The 19388-nt window shown below is 42.0% G+C and overlaps 1 protein-coding gene across 1 annotated transcript in view; it reads right to left on the bottom strand.

The window, feature by feature from the left end:
- cabp7b (calcium binding protein 7b) overlaps positions 1-17745 on the bottom strand; it is a 32359-nt gene extending 14614 nt beyond the window's left edge. The window contains exon 1 of the mRNA XM_064308039.1: positions 16502-17745. Coding sequence (XP_064164109.1) covers positions 16502-16610 — 109 coding nt within the window. The 5' untranslated portion in view covers positions 16611-17745. The remainder of the gene's footprint in view (positions 1-16501) is intronic.
- Positions 17746-19388: the final 1643 nt, after the last annotated feature.

Below are 19388 nucleotides of genomic sequence, written 5' to 3'. Positions count from 1 at the left end.
TGGGAGTAGATGGGAGTAGACTGGGAGTATATAGGAGCAGTCTGGGAGTAGATGGGAGTAGATGGGATTAGATGGGAGTAGACTGGGAGTAGATGGGAACAGACTGGGAGTAGACTGGAAGTAGATGGGAGCAGACTGGGAGTATATAGGAGCAGACTGGGAGTAGATGGGAGTAGATGGGAGTAAACTGGGAGTAGATGGGAGTAGATGGGAGTAGACTGGGAGTAGATGGGAGCAGACTGGGAGTAGACTGGGAGTATATAGGAGCAGACTGGGAGTAGATGGGAGTACACTGGGAGTATATAGGAGCAGACTGGGAGTAGATGGGTGTAGACTGGGAGTATATAGGAGCAGACTGGGAGTAGACGGGTGTAGACTGGGAGTAGATGGGAGTAGATAGGAGCAGACTGGGAGTAGATGAGGTGTTGGCTTCTCCCAGTAGTGCTGTGGTATGTCATGTCATGTTGTTTTCACTGCCACTGATGTATGATGCTATTACCCTGACAAGCATTCCCTCTGCATCTTCCCGCTCTTGCCAAAGCCTGTCATTCCATGTCGCACTTAATCACTTTTTGTCATGCGCTGCTCCAACTCTCTCCTATTAGCGTCATGTCTCTGTTCCTCTTTATTTGCTTTTAAAACTACAGGCTCTAGTAACAAGCCCTTTCAGAAGGCATGCTCCATCTGTACACACACACACACACACACACACACACTCTTTAATGTTGTGATCAGCAAAGAAAAGCATTCTGTTCTTTGCCCACCAACCATGCTACAATTTAAAGGTATCAATTGGTTGTAGGGAATGAACAAAAACAGAGCTGCAAATGTCCAGAGTTCAGGCTAATGGGCATAAGGACACAAATGGAGTTTGGCCCAACAAGTGCAACCATGTAGGTTTAGCATGCAGTGCATGGCACTATTGATGAACCTGCGGTGCACAACACTGTGAGCTTAGCCTAACAGGTGTTAACTGACTTTAGCATAACAGGCACAACACTGTGCATTACCGAAGAATTAGGAAAAAAAAGTGCTCCTTATTGGGAGGCTAAATAGTTATCTAATTTTCTGTGTCAACAGGGTGTGCTTTGTGTGCAGTGGAAGCCTGAACACAGTACAGATGTGTGCTGTGAGGTCTGTTTTACTGCAGAGCAATTGCACATTGACAGGCCTGTGATTGAAGACTCCTGGATGCTGTCGGCCTCAATGCACACTAAAGAGGTGTGATTTATACACCATTCTTCATGAGCAGGCCCGAGATCCCACAGCTGTATTCATAGCACACTCCACAGTTCAATTACAGTCCTCTACCCTCGTTCTACTGCACAGGACACCTTGCATTCCAAATATGCACACACTCCCATCCCACTGATCCAGCAGACACACCCCCTCCGCCCCCATTGACACAGTGCAGACACACCCCCACTTATCCAGTGCATACACACCCACCCATTGGCACAGTGCAGTCACACCCCCCAAATGATCCAATTCAGATACACTCCAGTAATCCAGTACAGACACACCACTTATTCAGTACAGACACTCCCTACTGACACAGTACATACACACACCCCATTATCCAGCACAGACACACCTCCCACTAATCCAGTACAAATATACCCCCTACTGATCCAGTACAGATACACCCCCACGTACTCAGTACAGACATACCCCCACTGACACAGTACTATGTCGCTATATACTATGCACTCTGTTTTGAATTGGGGACTGTAGAGTAAGTTCAGACAATGGCTTTTCTTTGTCACAGTTATTAATTATCATATTAGAAATGCAGTATAAGGATATCTAGAAATGTCAAAAAATAAGTGATGATAATGATGTAGATTATAATGGTTCATGATGTCTGATGGCAGTAGTGTAATGTGCATTGTGCAAGTGTGCTCATAAAAGCTGGTTTTTATCTTAGGGGATATTGCGACTGTATTCTACCTCATTAGTGCTGTCCTGATCGAAAGCAGCCTTCAGTGTGCTGTGCCGAAAATTTCACCATTCTTCACGGAATATCGCCCGCAGATTTAACTCTTTCAGAGGGAGAGAAGTTTTAAATCAAAATATGTGTAGTATGGATTCCTGGAGCATGCTTGTGGTTGTATATCAGCACATATGGGGAAAAAAGCTTTGTATGCGTTGGACAGATGTGTGCTGAGAGCTACTGTGTATTCTGTCTCGTTTCGGTTGACGGCTTAATTCTGAACAAAAATGCATAATTATTAATCAGGCGTAACAAATCTTTTAGCATCGCGTAACATTGTGTAACATATAGCTCTGCTAATCAGGGACCTTTTCAAGGGAAACAAGGTCCTCTCTCTCTCTCTCTCTCTCTCTCTCTCTCTCTCTCTCTCTCTCTCTCTCTGTCTCTCTATCTCTCTCTCTCTCTGTCTCTATCTCTCTCTCACTCCCCCTCTCCTTCTTGCACTGTGCGCATCCACAAAAGAAAACGGCCTTCAGACGAAGCGCCGGAATTATCCTGGTCTGATTCAGTGCAGCATGGTGTGCGGAATCTAAATGAAGTTCACAGACACTGCATGGAGCTCGCTGAGACACAGCCCAGGAGATGCTTCATCCTCCGATCGAACATGCGGCTGGCACAGTCACAACTGTGGAGTGGTCAGCACACCTTGGTCACATACATAATTTGAAGCATTCAATTATGAATATTTCATAACTACCAAATACATCTGATATTTATTTACAAATACGTCAAATACGGTATTCCCATTATACTTCCGAAATGCTATATTTAGGTTTTTTTGGCGTTTGAATTTCTTCTGTGATTACTGTGAGCTATGCCCCCTACACCCTTGAACACAACAACTCCCAGAACTGTGGCAGCACTGCAGCACTTTGGTGAGATCTCCCTGTCTGACACCCCGGGTTCAGGCACACAGCACACAGCACGCCGGTACTGCAGCTTGCCTGTGCGCCCGCCATCTGAAGCTCAACCTGGAGACGACAGAACTCCCCTTCCTCCCGGCAAATGGTTTCCCGCAGATTGATGGTTCAATCGCTGTTGATGGCTCCGGAGTCTTAATCCTGCTCAGTTTTATCATCTTGGCGTGGCTGCAGAACACCTGCTGAGCTTCCCTAAACACACTGTGGCAACCGCCCAGACCTGCACATTATCCCTTCACAAAATCAGGGGAATCGACCCCTTTGCTCAGCCAAGAGGCTACGCTCTCAGAAATACAGGAACATTGGGGGTACATTCTTGTTCTTCAAGGAACAAATTTCCCAAATGTACCAAAGGTATAATTAAGCAGGTATAAAAATGTATAGTTATTTGAGTGCTAATAAGACCAAAGATATGAATTATTAAAACTATGGCTAGGGTTACAGATTCACATACCCTTAGGGTACCAGCTTAGTGGCAAGCATTGACCCATCTTAGGCACATTCTTTTGTATCTTGGCTGAAACATTATGGAACTCACTGTCCATTATTGTATCTGTGCCTATGTGTATCTATGTTTAGCTCTGACGGTGTTTGCTTACCATACAATATTTGCTTTGACTAGACACTTGTGAAATGACTAAACAGTAAATTGTGATTGGTCCACAGATCTGGGACACCTATTCAGGTACTGGGATCCGTACAAGTGATCAGAACACCAACTGCCCAATCTAGCACTGCTCAGGTGGGAGCTCTATTGTTAGGTCTTAACCCGGCTCTGTTATTGCATTCCTTAGAAACACTGTTCAGCACAACTGTCCACCTGGACAACATTTAAAAATCATTTTATGAACTCCTGCAAGCTGAGCTCTATGGATATTGCTTGGCCAAATGCCACTAGCCAGAGCCGAGATACGGACACGCAGGTTAAACGGAGTGCATTTGGCATCGAGCCGCAGAGGGTGTCTTAATACGCTTTCATCAAGTAACATGCATTATTCAAGATGAATAAAGTCACACTGTTGAAATGCTTCATCGTTTCTTGATGCCCTCTGCAACTGAACGGCGATTACAGCAGCAAGGTACACCATGTCAGCAAAGACTGCTTTCAAATTGCATGTCATTTATTTTTTGGTCAGATAGAGGTAGATACAGGTGCACTTGGTCGCTCAAAGACTTTTTCTGGTTGACATTTGTTGTTTTTCCATGTTTACTTCCCTTCTCCGTGTGTCAGAAATACAAATTGGTTTTAGGAGGGTCACGCTTACTAGTGATCTGAGTCTATTAGGAATCTATGGCGTTAAGTGATAACGTGTAGCATTCACAAAAGGCCATCTAGATGGTCCTTAAGATTCCCTGGTTATAGATAGTGTCAGAAGCATGGTCGAATGGCCAAAACCTGTAAGGCAAGGCTGATTTGAAACCAGGGATATGGAAACCAAAAAGTAATCTATTCTTTATATTTTTGATGCATACCTGAATAGCAAGAATATTCTTTCTTATTGTGATAATTTTTTCTCCATGCACGACACAGATTGACGTTTAACATGTTTTGTGTGACAGTTGTTCTTATTCAGGAATACGTGTTGTCACGCCCCGAAAGGGGATCGAGCAGGGGATCCAAAGTGCACTTTAAATCACCTCCCGTCATAATGCGGTCGTTAGGTCGTTGACAGCATGGCTCACCTTTGTTCGGTCCATTAACGTTTAACAGTTTATTACATTCATCCATAAAAATGCCTCGAATGATCAGATATCTGCCCCCGGGCAGGGCAAATGAGTGAATGAGCATAGCAACTCCCATTGGATGGGAAGAGTAAGGGCAAGAAACACTCCACCAGGACACCTTCAATTTCACTGCTTCATTGGACAATAAATGTTGCTGCGGTTTCAGACAGCAGCTAAGCCATAAATGCTATTTTTGGAGTTAAAGTATAAGTGTATGCCAGATTTAAATTATGGGTGAAACATACTTACGTGTGATCCCAGTCCTGCCTCTCTCGCTGCTGCATCCATGCTGCACACGTTGGGCCTCTTTTACAAAACTACAAAAAACCAACGTGGTATTCATGAAACGTGCACAGACCTTCCATTTTGTGTGCATCCCACTTGTAACACTGGTTGAATGCCAATTTTTCATTAATTAACTTAATGCACGTGCCTGTTCATGTTGATTTGCATAAGGAAACACCCTAGCAATCCCATAAAAGGCATGCCGCCTGCATGGTTGTGTGCACGCATCAACCATTAATTTCTCTCTGCAGACATATCTGCAAACATAACAAACGTACACCTTTATGCGTGTTTCCAAACACACGTAGATTTTGAACTTACAAAAGAACAAATTCAGATAAGCAAAAAATTATGAATGCCAAAATGTTTGTGGAAACATTCGTAAGCACAGTTAAATTAAATTTGATCGTACTCATGTTTTGTGAATGAAGCCCATTGTCAGTTACAGCAGTGATGTCATGGTGCATTCTTTCCAGTTCCCATTCCATAACAGCCGATTTCAAAATGGTTGATTCCAGTGTGTAATTCAAAAAGAGGGCGTGTCTGCAGTACCCACTCACTGGTGTTTATGTGAGCTTTGACATTAATATAGCTTTGTGTTGCTCCGGAAGGCCTACCATCGGCATTTATAGTGAGGATTTCCACCTCTTTGAGAGCTTGAACCGTGTTGCCCTCGTAGTAAAGTGCTGGAACTACGGAGTGTGTGAAATGTGCGCATGATGGGATGTTATACTCGAGCTTGAGTGTAAGTCCCCGAAATCCCTCATTTTCAATGACAGAAAATGACCTCACGTCCATAGTAATAAAAGCATCAATGCGCTTTTATTATGTCTTTGGCTCCCCCGCTGGAGGAAGTGCGAAGGAATTTGTCCGAGTCTTTTGGCCTTTTAGTACCGTCTCCTTCATTGGCTTGCACAGTGCTTGCAGATTGTCGGGGGCTCGTCAGTCAACCTTTTGCCATTTTGTGTTCCGATGGGAAATCCAAAACGCTGCCGTGTAACAGATTTAAAAGATGGTGCAGCGCTGGTGTCAATCTCAATTTCACCTGATTCCCCTGGTGCCTGACACTGAATGAGCTTGCTTGAGCCGAGCTTATAGCACCATCTTCGCTCAAACAATTCAAGGGAAGAGACCAGAGGCTTCAGTACAGTTTTGCTGGTAAGATCAGAGATATAATTAAGAAGTAACAAATGAGCTGATACGGTGAAGTATATTTTAGTAATGAAGATGCATATCGTCACATTTTTATATGATAATATTTCACGGCAAGATACGTACATCGTCACGTCATTGAGTATCACTAAAATCAGTTTAAACCTTTCCAATCAGTTTAAATTGCAATCTCTTTCAATATTGTCAGAGAGTAAAAGTGTACCTTCTCTACTGGGGTGTAGATCATCACAGGAGAAGAAGCCTCGGCCAAAAGCTGTCTAAATTGTCAATGAACGCGAGGCTTTGTTCTTTGCACCATTTTGACTAAATGCCTCACAGCCCCTCCTGTGAGCTGGGAGAGGGCCTGAGATCATCATTCCTTAACCAAGTCCTCGCAATATGTCAGGCAAAGAGGTAAAATGCCTTTTAAGTGTTTCCGATTCCTCTAACCAAGCGTTGTTAGTACCTGCAAGAACACTGAGAGGACACATTCTTGCCAATGCACAATCCAGTTGTAATGTCAAGCCATTAACTCTAGCAGCAATACACTTCAATACAGGACCTGTTTCGAATTCTCACTTTTACATGACAAATTACTCCAATTATGAAAGTCTCTTCAGGATTCAAGATTTCCAGAAAACTTAGAGAAGAGCATCTGCTGTAGTTAGCAAGCGTGGGAGGTAAGGCTGAGCGATGACATACCCTATCGCCCCCCCCGCTGGATTACTGGGGGAGATGAGTGGCCATTCAGAAGTGGTTTGTTCTGGACATGCTGAACATCGTTAAAACTCATGTCCATGGCCTGTTCACACTCGGTGATCTTGGTGTTAAAATCCGCAATAAAATAATTTTGTGGTTAAGATCCAGATCCAGAATTAATCACACTCAAATATTTCAGTAAAACAACAGACATTTCACATGAACCACAACGCTTTGCCTGCCCGCCATCAGCTGCCTCCACGGGACAATTACGGCCAGCTGCTCAGGCAGCCCAAAACACTCAACCTGTTCCCAGAAACTGGAGAACGGGTGAGTTTTCTTTTTGTTTTTGCTGACATTAGCAAATATCAGCTGGTGGCTAGCTAGGTAGCTACTATGCTAACCACCGGTACAATACCAATCTTTTGATGAAGTGCTACCCACTCAACAAAAAAAAACAAAAAAAAACAAAAAACAGATTGAAGTGTTTCTCAGTGAAAGTGAAATGCCAAAGGCTGTAAGGCACCTTCTCATAAACCGAGATCTGTGAAACTCTGCTTTGACTTCTGGCTATCAAAAACATCAATCAAGCTCCTGAGGGAGAGCGACAGCAGGCCCAGACCAAGTGACCCCCCCGCCCCCCAGCTTTACTTCATCACTGTTCACACCAGCTGATCCCAGTATCTGACATTTCTAACATCTTATTCTGTCAGAAAAAGGTCCCTAGCTTGTTTTAAGAAGTCTTTTTAACGGAATCCCCAAGTCACCAAAAGTTTCTGACTACAGGCCTGTGGCCTTGACATCAGTTGCCATTTGAAAGGCAAGCATTTGAACAGCAAGTCCTGGTTTACATCAGGAAAGTCACATTACTTTAGTATTATTATTTATTTTTTTAGTTCAGAAAACATTTAGCTTTCCTATAACTCATGAAAGATTAAACATTATTAGAACTCTTCGTAAACCCATTCATCACAGGGGCCCTATCACAAAAATCTATGCCACTGACGATGTGGGAAAACGGCTGGATTAGGCTATGGTGAAGAGCCAGTCACCCTCAGCACCCGAGCATAATTCTTGCATAATTGCACAGCAAGTTATGTGAACTGAGAGCATGGATCCCTGTCCAACAAGAGACAAAGGACTGGAATGTAATCTGCTTTACAGAAACTTGGATGTTGTAAGAGGCGCAGGATCAAGCCATTGAGCCTATGGGGTTCTCTGTACACCGTGCTGATAGGACAAAAAAAAAAACTCTGGAAAAGCAAGAGAAATGGAGTATATTTTATGACTCCATCCTGGAGTACCTTATGTAACAGCCTTTATGGCTGCCATGGGAGTTTACAGTTTACAGCTGTTATCATCTCAGCTGTTTACATTCCCCCACAAGCCAGCACTGCCCTGGCACTCAAAGAACTCTACCCTGCACCCTGAGGCCACTTTCATCGTGGATGGGGACTTCAACAACTCCTCGCATTTGAAGAAAGTTATCCCAGAATACTTCCAGCACATAGCCTCTAACACACGGGGGGGATTAAACCCTAGAACACTGTCATTCTCCCTTCCGGGATGTATACAAGACCCTCCTTGGCCCAAACCCTCCCTCCATTCAGAAAATGAGATAAGTCCTCCATCCTCCCCCCCTTCTTTGCCAGAGCAGTTGTGGAGACAGTCTGCAGCAGCAGATCCTCAGGAAGTTCGACCACTACACTATCAAAAACATCCTGACAAGCTGCATCACCACCTGGGTCCTGTTTCACGTACATGGCTGAGTTAACCTGATTAATTCTGGGGGTAAACCCTAGGATTTTCGGTTTCACAAAGCGAGTTCAGTTTAGCCAGACTTTAGCCACCAGTTTAGTTTAGTCAACAGTGACTGAAGCCCAAACCTGCATAACCTCAGGTTTAAGTTTGCGTTAACTGGATAACATGACCATGCCTATATAAGCCACAAGGTGAAATCACACAACAGCAGCAGGAATTAATGCACTGTTTGTAAGAGGTGCTTGTCAATGAACAAGCCATCATTGCAAGAAGAGTATTTAGAAGGGAACATGTTTTTAGAGACCGACAAGATCATTAAGGGACTTGGATGATTATCTTTATGAGCACCATTGATTTAGTCATGAAGGAATTATTTATCCCCTGCAATTAATGGGAAGACATATTACAAACTCAAAGTGAAGCAGAGTCCTAACAATGATACAAACACATCAGTATAACACCTTTCATTCATACATAAAATGCAATGCAAAGTGCTTCACATTTGAGATGAATAAAAAAACAAGATAAAAGAAAAAGAAACAGGATACAAGATTGCACAATAAATACAGTAGTAAAACTGAGGAAATTAAAACATGGCAGAGACAAGGAAGTATTGAGAATAAATAAAATGAGAAACATCATTAAAGCCACTGTATGCTGAGCTATCGGGAAAGTGTAGCCTACTTTAAATTCAAAAGGCATATCAGTGTGCTCAGATTTCCTGCCGATGCAAGGGAGAACACTATTAAGGAAGGCTTCACTGCAGTCAGGGGTAAATTTGATATCATTAGCAAGAGGGTTTCACAATGGTAATATTTACATAATCAATAATAATTGATCTACAGCCCCAAAACAACATTGATTACATTCCGAGAGTTCAAAAAATATTGCTTTTGTCTATTTCAATATTAAATTATCCTGCAAAGGGCAGCTTCACCTCGATTTGTGTCTATATATAAGAGTGTGATCCTGTTTTTGGTACGCGATTCATCTCCCCTTCATAGCAGAGCGAATGCGTGTAGTTATTCGAGCTCATTCAATGGCCGATTAACTAATCGATTCACGTTCGTGAAATGTAACAAGTCTGAATTTAATTATCGAGATAATTTGAAACGATACGCAATAATTTACCCTGGAATGTTCAAGTGACGTGTGTGAAACTGGGCCCAGGTATAGTAACTGCACCGCTCTCAAGCGCAAAGCATTTCAGAGGGCAGTGCAGACAGCTCGAGGTGCCATTGGAGGTCATTTCCTCTAAGACATCCACACCAGGCAGTGTCTGAGGAAGACCCGCTAAAACCATTAAAGACTCCAGCCGCCCAAGCCACAGACTGCTCAGGCTACTGCCATCAGGCAGATGGTCCCTCAGCATCAGGTCCCAGACAGATAGACTTAAAGGCAGGCTCTATCACCAGGCCATCAGGCTGTTAAATAGTTGACCACCGCTGTCAATCAATGCTGAAATCCCGGCAGTTTTTACGCACTCCACTGCACACAGACCACTTAAACTGCCACAGGTGCATAAATACTAAAATTTCCATCGCCATTCATCTCTATGCCCTCATAGGATTAGTGTAGCCCTAGACTGAACTCAACCATCTTGTTATTAGGAAATACTTGACGATACATCATTCTGGCCTGTGCAATTAACGTAAGGTAATGCCAAATATTTGCATTTCTCACCAGCAGGACACAGTTTTGGTTTACACCTTTTATTTTACACCACATACAGTAACCCAATTGATTAGGTCTACAAGTGACTATAAATTAACACATACATAATCGTAAGTAACACTATATGTTAACAGGGAATCAAGAACAATGTTACAACAAACATTTAAAGATTATTCATGTGTCACTCGCTTGGTTGCTCAGGTAGATAATTTATTAGTTCTTGATGTGATAAGCATTATTTTATCCCTTCATTCATCATAATTTATGCATTCCAGTATTAGTAAATGCTTCCTTGTGTACCAGTATTATAATGTGTTATAACTGCATCGTGTTCACGTATTAAAATTAATTTCATTGTTTTAGATATTTATTCTAGTTCAGTTCATTGTGCTGCTATTGTATTGTTGGAGTTCCACGCTTAAGAATTTCACTCACCTTTATACTTGTGTAAATCATGAATGCGACAACAAAAAACTTGAAACTTCAAACGAAATGCGAGCAAAACTCAAGAAATGATCATTGACCACAGACAGAAAACAACCATTCAAGCCACTCATCCTCACTGACAGCAAACCAATCACCATAACAACTCAACTTCAAATTTCTCGGCACTTGTATAAGCAATAACCTGAAATGGGACATCAATTCCAATCACATTCTCGCGAAAGCTCTAAAGAGACACATTTTTCCCAGACAACTTATGAAATACGGAGTCGAACAGTGTTTACTGATTCAATTCTACGCAGTCATCATCTAAATCTCCTTAACACTGTCAATCACTGTCTGGTATGAAAGCACATACAAACACACACCGCACAAAGCGATTTAAAAATCACGGGCTGTAACCGCCCCTCATCGGACTCCGTTTGCGCTCTGGGTACCCTCAAGCGCGCAGCCAAGATTATCGAGTACCCCTCCACCATCTTTGCCCATTTCTGCCTCCTGGCAAGCAGCACAGGTCACTCAGGTGGAAGAGTGAAACACCTCAATTTTCAAGCAATAAAAATAGGGAACTCAACCTCCTCAATCCCCCAGACTTGCCACCAGTCATTTGACTCAAACTGTACCGATGTGGAAGGGTTCTTGCATTGCTATGTCTTGTCTGGTTTCGTTCTCGATTTCCAGTGCAGTTGTTTGCTTGTAGTGAAATGCACTGAGCCCTTTAACAACTGCACCAGCCATAAGAGAAACTTGACCCGCAAAATTTAATTACATCATGAAAAGCATTCCCTAATAGTTTTAATTGAAATTATTTAAGAAATATTATAATTATAATACACACTGATTATTTCAAATTGGCTGTAATTTTTATATATCCTGCATCAGTGATGATGGCAGCCATGGTTTGTGTCTCCTACCTGTTTGTTTTTGTTTGTAAGAGCTGTCTCCAGTGGTCAGAACAGGATAAAGGAGAGAAAGAGAAAGAAAGCTAGACCACTGTTACTCAATAATCATAAATGCGTATCATAACATTCCAGTCGTGTCATTGTGAAATTCTGACCACAATTTAGCCCATAATTCAATAAAATGCTCTTAGCCAGTTTAAGGACTTATGCAATTCAATCAAACCAGACATTGGCTTTTTTATATTCAAATAACTCATAATGCTCATAAGAATTTGCCTTATTCTTATAAGGACTACTGAAAAACCAGCAAACAGCAATAGGTATGGCCTGAATGGAGGGACATGCACATGCCCCTGCACATATAATCAGTTCCAAAATCATGCCGTCATAACAAGTGAGACAAACGTCCTAGAACTTACGAAATATTCTCAATGATCCGAATATGAAAATATGTTTAGCTGAACAAAGACTTTTACCCGGTGCCTAAATTAAATCATTGGCTGCATTGCTTCAACAATCAAAAACATGTTCCCGCCCTCAACGTGTGCATTACTGCAGATGCAAATCTAACAGTAACTAACGTTACAGCGCATTTCCCTGGTTCCTGTCATGACTCCTCCATTTTGCGGCAGAGTGAGCTTTTTGTGAAAAGCTCACGTGGACACCTTGGCACAGGGCACCTCCTGGCATGAAACATTAGTGCATTTCTCAGTCTAATCTGATAAGTAAGTCATATTTTCAGCAGGTCGTTAAACCTGACTCTCGGTGGCCGCAGTATCCAACTGCTTCCTGTTTCCTGTGCCATGGCCCATTATTCACCATGGCTTTCTTAGAGGTCTGAGAGGAAACAGCTGCGCTATTTCCAAGCCAGAAGAACCTGGAGGTGGAAATCCATTACTAATGCCTTATGGTTCTCATGGCATTAGGGCTCTGAGATTTCAGACTTCATGTCCATCTCCAATTATTTACTTCCCAGGAAACAACCTTCCTGTAAGACCTGCATTGAATTGCGAATGGCTGTGGGTTTTCACTCCATGTCTGATTGTTTTATAAATAAAAAAATAAATAAATAAATCAGTTTCCTGCCTGACAGCCTGTCTGTTCTGTGATTCGGTAGGTGCTGTGGCCTGGCATTCTGGCACACGGAATGCTGGGAATTTGTCACTGACGGCATTTTCCACAACAGCCATTTAGCTAAAGTCAAAGCAGTAAATTTAACACTGTCTATCCTAAACTATGAATTTAACTGGAATTTATATTGTACACATAATTTGAAAACCGGACATATATAGATGCTTTGGAACAGTTATTTTTGTGTTCTGTAGACTCTTTGGAACAGTCAGGTTTCTGTTCTATAGATGCTTTGGAACAGTCGAGGGTGTGGACTGCCAAATGTGGGCTCAGACTCAGACTAACATTTTCCACACCGCGCACATAAAATTCACACACCATTCCTGGGAGTAAATAACTTGAATCCCATAATCTGTCAGCCTGCTACTGCTCCCTTTATGTCTCTTGACATTAATAGCGGACTACAAACTATCAGGTCTTTGAACAACAAATCATTAATCTGTAATGATTTTTTTCAAACCATTGACATTCAATTTCCATAATCTCCATAACCTGATATCATTTGGCCAGGGCATGGGTAGCAGCCATTATACGTAAGGACAGGTTTGTGTGCAGCCTAGAACCTCTCCTTCCGCCTCAGCAAACAATATGCTATATGGGCTGTATTAGTCTACTGCCCTCCCAGGCCAAACAGTAAATTTTCTGAATTGCTCGCTGTGATAATGCCAAATTATGATAGTGCCCTCACCCTAGGAGACCTGAATACTTGCTGCCCAGAGAAAGCACTTGCCTTAGAGTTTATGAATCTATTGGGCCCATTTAATTTAACATAATCATATGTAGGTCACTGGACCGACACATAATCACGGTCATACTCTTGACATTGTTATGACTTATGGCCTGAATCTGAGTAACATCAAAATTGTGGAAAAAATCTCTTATAATTTTTTGTTACTTTTCAATTGAGATGCAAAGATGATATTTGTACCTATATGCACTCATTTCATTCATTCTCTGACAGATAAATATTTTTCCAATGTCTACTTATCACTTGGGATTCCAGCCTTTTTCTTTTACATTTATTTGGCAGACAATTTTATCCAAAGCGACATACAATAAGTGTGTACCAAAGGTCACTGGAACAATTACAAAACACAGGTCCGATAAGGTACAATTCTCATTATATAGCAGTTATTCATAGCCATGAACGCAGTTAGTCCAGTTCACACAGTAAGCATAGGCTACGTCGGAATATAAGGTTAAGTCAAACCAGGAGGCGTGACAAACACGACATCCAATAGTGAAAAAAGGAATACAGGAAGGCCGATAGAAAAGAGAAGGCTTGTAGGGATTTCCATACTGGGTGTACATACCGTTGGACTTAATGTCATCTTATTATTTACAAATATCACTTTTATTGTCGAGAGCAGGAATAAATTTCCCATTTTTCTTGGAAGTATTCAAAAACTAATCTAACTAATTCATTCTCTGGCATCCACAACAAGCATCCAAAACAACGAATTTGATATACGAATATGGTTTGTAGCTCTGCGTTCATCAGTTGAGAACAACTTATACTAAAAATAATTTTGTCAGTCCTTGACATAAATGACTCTGACCCGTTCTTCAGCACTTCAACTAAGCATGAGCCAATCAGGGTGAGCATCTTCGGTCCCTGCTGGGTATTAATGGCTTCCGAGGGGAATGCTTTTTTAGACTTTTAACTGTGAGTTGCATTTTGCAACAAAGAAAGAATACTTTTTTTGGTTTTGTGGGTATATCATAGTTTTGTTATTCTTCGATTATTTCTGTCTATCTCTTATGCCTTTTTGTGTTTTTGCACTGAAGTTGGAAGGGTAACAAGGTCGGGCTACCTGGTTTCTCTCTCTCTCTCTCTCTCTCTCTCTCTCACAATTTCACAATTCAATTTGCTTTATTGGCATGAAATACATACAGTAAATATTGCCAAAGCATTACATTACCTGTGCATGACCATCATTGTTGTAATATGTTGTAATATGAGGTGGCAGTGTAGTAAAGCTCTCAAGCAACTGGCCTTGTAACCTAAAGGAAGCTGCAGGTTTGACTCCCCCGGTAAGACCCATTTGTACCTGTGAGCAAGGTATTTAACCTGCATTGATTAAGTGTATACAATGTACTATGCCTATATATTGAAATCAACCCAGACCATTTATATGACAGACAATGATGGGTTAATGATTTAGCACCTGAGATGAAATGCAAAGCACTATGGTAGACTGTGTCCAAGGCATGTAAACTAGAGGAGCATGCATATAAAGTATGTCTCCATAGTCAACGACAGGTAAAAAAGTAGCTAAAATTAGTTTCCTCTTGATTTTAGAACTCAAAGAAGATTTATTACTGAAATAGGCACCTAGCTTTGTCCTCAGTTTTTAAATTAATTGATCTATATGCAATTTAAAACTAAGCTTATCAAGCCATATCCCAAGGTATTTATAGCAAGATACTCTTTCAGTGCACTTGCCATCTAGAGTGACGACCTTCAATTCATCTGTGGACTGAGAATGAGACCTTGAAAACAATAGGCAATTAGTTTTGCCTGCATTAAGGACCAGCTGCAGATCAAAAAGTGTGGACTGAATATAATACAAATTTCACACTAGAAAACACACACACACACACACTGAACACACACCCACATTAATCCAGGTAAATGTGCAAATGCACACACAAACACATTCATGCGATTAAATGCAAACCTGCATGTGAAAGGACAGATGAGCAGTTTAAAGTGATAAAAACAGAGTCACTAGGTCAATATGCCTAAACTAAATGAACATCAGATTATTGAGGTGGCAGGTATGGCTTGGCGGGGCTTGCCCATACCTATATAGCACTCATACACCTACACATACACTTTTCAGGGTTTGCGACAGCCATAACCACAATGACCACAGATTCACAGCCCTCCATAACACTGACTTCCGTACCTTCTGACAACATGTAAACAGGCAAAATGAACAAACAAGTTCACACACCCACACAATAAAGCCCCAAAATTGGGTTATTTTGGGGGGTTTTCTCTCCTACTTTGATTACATCATCACAAATGCTCCAGTACCACTACCAATAATTATCCTCATTGGACATTTAGCTACATCAACTTTAATGAATACTTGACCCTTAATCACAAAAATGCTCAGCTATATGAAACACGTTGTAACTAAGACATTAGCCAGCTGGAACTGCTTTTTACCTGCAGATGAAAAAGCACTGGGCTAAGTGACTTGATATAATTTAGGAAACATTAGGTAGCACTACACTGGAATTGAGCTTGTTTAATTTGTGTGAGCTCAGACAGACAATATTGTTTGTTGTAACTCGGCCTTATTTTGATATCAATACTTTTAATGGCAATTTCGCAAGTTTTAATTAATGATTTAGTGCTTTGTATGCGTCAATAACGTTGCATTTTTGTACGTTGTTTTGTCCTTGTTTATATTATAAAATCCAATTATCCAATTCAAATGAACAATAGCAAGTTGAGAAGTTTGAAATTGTCTGCTTCAGCCTGCTAGTAAATTGTGGTCTGTGGTTCTGAAAAGTCAGATAAAACCAGCATGAATTTGAAGGGCAGGGCAACCATGAAGGTACATGCAGCATCTTTATCCGAAGTTAAATTCTTGGCAGGTACTGTGAGTGAAGGATGACTTCTGCCATCCTCTTACAATTGACTGTAATTGATCTTTCAATGTGAACATACAACAATATGTGTCACATGCACAGCTAAATACCATCGTGAATGAACGAATTAGCGCGAGCGAGGGCGCGCGCGTGTATAGATAATACATAGATACCAACTTTTAATATGGATTTAAAGAAGTCACGCTCACCCTCCACTTCGTCCTCCGGGAGGTTGACGGGGGTGCGATAGGAGAGGATGTCAGGAATTGTGCAGAGTCCCCTGTACATGAAGGTGGAAGTGACAGCACGCACGGGCATTTCTGCGAGCGAGCACCAACCACTGTGTCGCGATCTTCATATAGTTCAGTTTGCTCACTGGCACTTAGCTTTTCCCACTTGTTGTTCAGGATAGGGTGTCGCAGCTCGGGTCAGTAAAAAAGCAATATCAGGTTCCAGCGCTAATCTTTCGGCGTTGAGGTAAAAGAAAGCTTCCCATTCAAGGGCAGAAAACCATGGGCGCAGGATCCTGCAGTTAGTTGAATGCATAAAATGACTGAGTCGTCCAGTGCAGTTCCATTCAAACTTCTGAATGATAATAAATGCATATGGCGCACCAAAATTGCATCAGATTTGATCAAAGGCTACTTATAGCCTACATATATTGCTCTAAGCGTAATGTATATTTAATATTTATTTTACATTATTGCGCAGTGGATTAAACGATTCTGGCTTTTACGGACTTCTCATTGTTAAATATCTTCTACCCATAAAATCAGATTTTTCGATGGTTCCATATGTACCGATATCCAGCCTAAATAGGTCTGCATGATAAACACAGAATGGGATGAAACCCGGAAAATAAATACGATCTCTGTTGAAGCGAACCGGTGTGTGTTCTGATCGACTAAATTTGGGTTTCATTGCACTTGAAAAATGACTGTACTTCGATGCGCATCCCCAAATCTGTGATGCGCGTAATCCTACAGGTAGTATAATGCAAGGTTAATTTTATCTGGATCTAGACTTCACCTGCTTCAAACAGTTCTGTTCCCCTCGGTTATTTTCCCGTCTTCTCTATTTTTTTAGAGTCAATCCCAAGGGTAAAAAAATGGACGTGGGGCGCAATCAAAGGAGCCTTTTAACTTTATCTCGTCAAAAAACAAGTAGGCTACATGTTCGCAGACCGGCTCTGCGGAATCGTTAAAGTGTATTCTGAATCGCTTTAGGAGCGGAAATTTAAAACAAAGACGATATCGCCGTTGCGTTGTCCGCTTAGGGGTTTTCCGCCGCGGTCCCTGCGTTTCTCTCCAGGTGTAGGAACGCCCTGCTTGTGTGATGCTCCTCGTGTTGCTTCTCACTGCGCTGCCGCCTGACTGTCCCTTCTCTCAGCCCTCTCTTCTTTACTCGCAGCGACACACGTGGTACCCCCAATGCCAAGCAAAAAAAGGATGGTCTTAATTATTTTGCGGAACATCTACGAATTAATACAGGCTACCTGGTCATTTCTATGACTGAAATTAATGCATTTTTTGTAGCTCAATGTATTAAATGAAACAGCTGAAAAAAATCACTGCTGCAAACAGCGGGCACCTGCTGCATTCCCAGACGCAGTGAAAATGTAATGAGTCATTACGCCCGTGCCATTGTGTAGGCCTGCGACGTGGACAACTTGCGGTATTATTCACAGCACGGTCATTGTGCACGCGGGCCTGTCTGTAGACATGCATAATGGAGTAGGCTCCAGTACTTCAAACAGATGATGGATAAATAGACTGATTCGCGATTAATGAATTTGCTTACAATGCAAAATGCCAATCCGAGGTCCCACAAGGTTTTTCCGGACCAAAGTCGCAACCTTTAAAACTGTGAATAACACTTTGGCTTGGCCCTAGTAAGTTGACTACAAACCAAAGAAATGATCACTTTAATTAACATTTATTGGGCTAACTTTAAAATCACAAATGAACAGTGAATCTCTGAGAGAACATTATATTGAGTTCTCTTCTAGATCATCCATCCAGGTGATGGTGATGTTGGATTAAGCTGGACTACAGCATTCCCATGAGACCAACACAGCCTTCAAGCCAACATTGCTCACAGCACAAACACAATATGTCACTAAAGGGAAGTTTTTGGTGGCCTAGATGCTCTGGGCCCTGTCTCCAACCTACATAAAAAAACATAAATGAAAGCAGGTGATTACATGCAGTAAAATGTCCAGTATTAATTCAACTATAATATTGTTTAGTCAACTGCTAATGGGTAACATTTGGGCCCTTCTTGGAATGTGGGACCAAATGTTATAAGTTAGGAGTAGATATTACATTACATTACATTACAGGCATTTGGCAGACGCTCTTATCCAGAGCGACGTTCAACAATGTGTATAACCATAATCAGGAACAAGTATGTTGAAAACCCTAGAGAGAAGTACCGGTCCAAGTGTAGAGAACAACCGTATAGTTCAACTTGGACCCTGAAGGTTAAACTGATTAACACTAACACAAACGAGAACAGCAACAACGCAGTCTATGCAGAAATACAAGCAGTAGTTAAGACAGGTGCATTAACTAAGTCACCTACGAAACAGCTACCTAGTTACAACCCTAAGCTTACAGTCATTTAAGAGATTACAGGGAGGTAGGGAGGGATGGGGAGAGGTGCAGCCTGAAGAGGTGAGTCTTCAATCGTCGCTTGAAGTGAGTCAGTGTCTCAGCTGTTCTGACCTCCACGGGGAGGTCATTCCACCATTGTGGGGCCAGAACAGACAGGGGACGTGTTCGGGAAGCGCAAGTGCGAAGAGGGGGAGGCCCCAGGCGTCCTGAGGTAGCAGAACGGAGGGGTCTGGCTGGCATGTAGGGTTTGAACATCTTGTGGAGGTACGCTGGGGCTGATCCCTTGACTGCCTGGTATGCTAGGACCAATGCTTTAAATTTGATGCGAGCTATAACAGGCAGCCAGTGGAGAGTAGTGAGCAGGGGAGTGACGTGGGAGTGTCTGGGGAGGTTGAAGACCAGACGAGCTGCAGCATTCTGAATGAGTTGCAGGGATCTGATTGCAGATGCCGGTAGTCCAGCCAGAAGAGAGTTGCAGTAG

Source organism: Anguilla rostrata, chromosome 14, assembly GCF_018555375.3.
Source record: "Anguilla rostrata isolate EN2019 chromosome 14, ASM1855537v3, whole genome shotgun sequence".
In the NCBI taxonomy this organism is placed as follows: Eukaryota; Metazoa; Chordata; class Actinopteri; order Anguilliformes; family Anguillidae; genus Anguilla; species Anguilla rostrata.
This window is presented reverse-complemented; position numbering and strand designations above follow the sequence as displayed.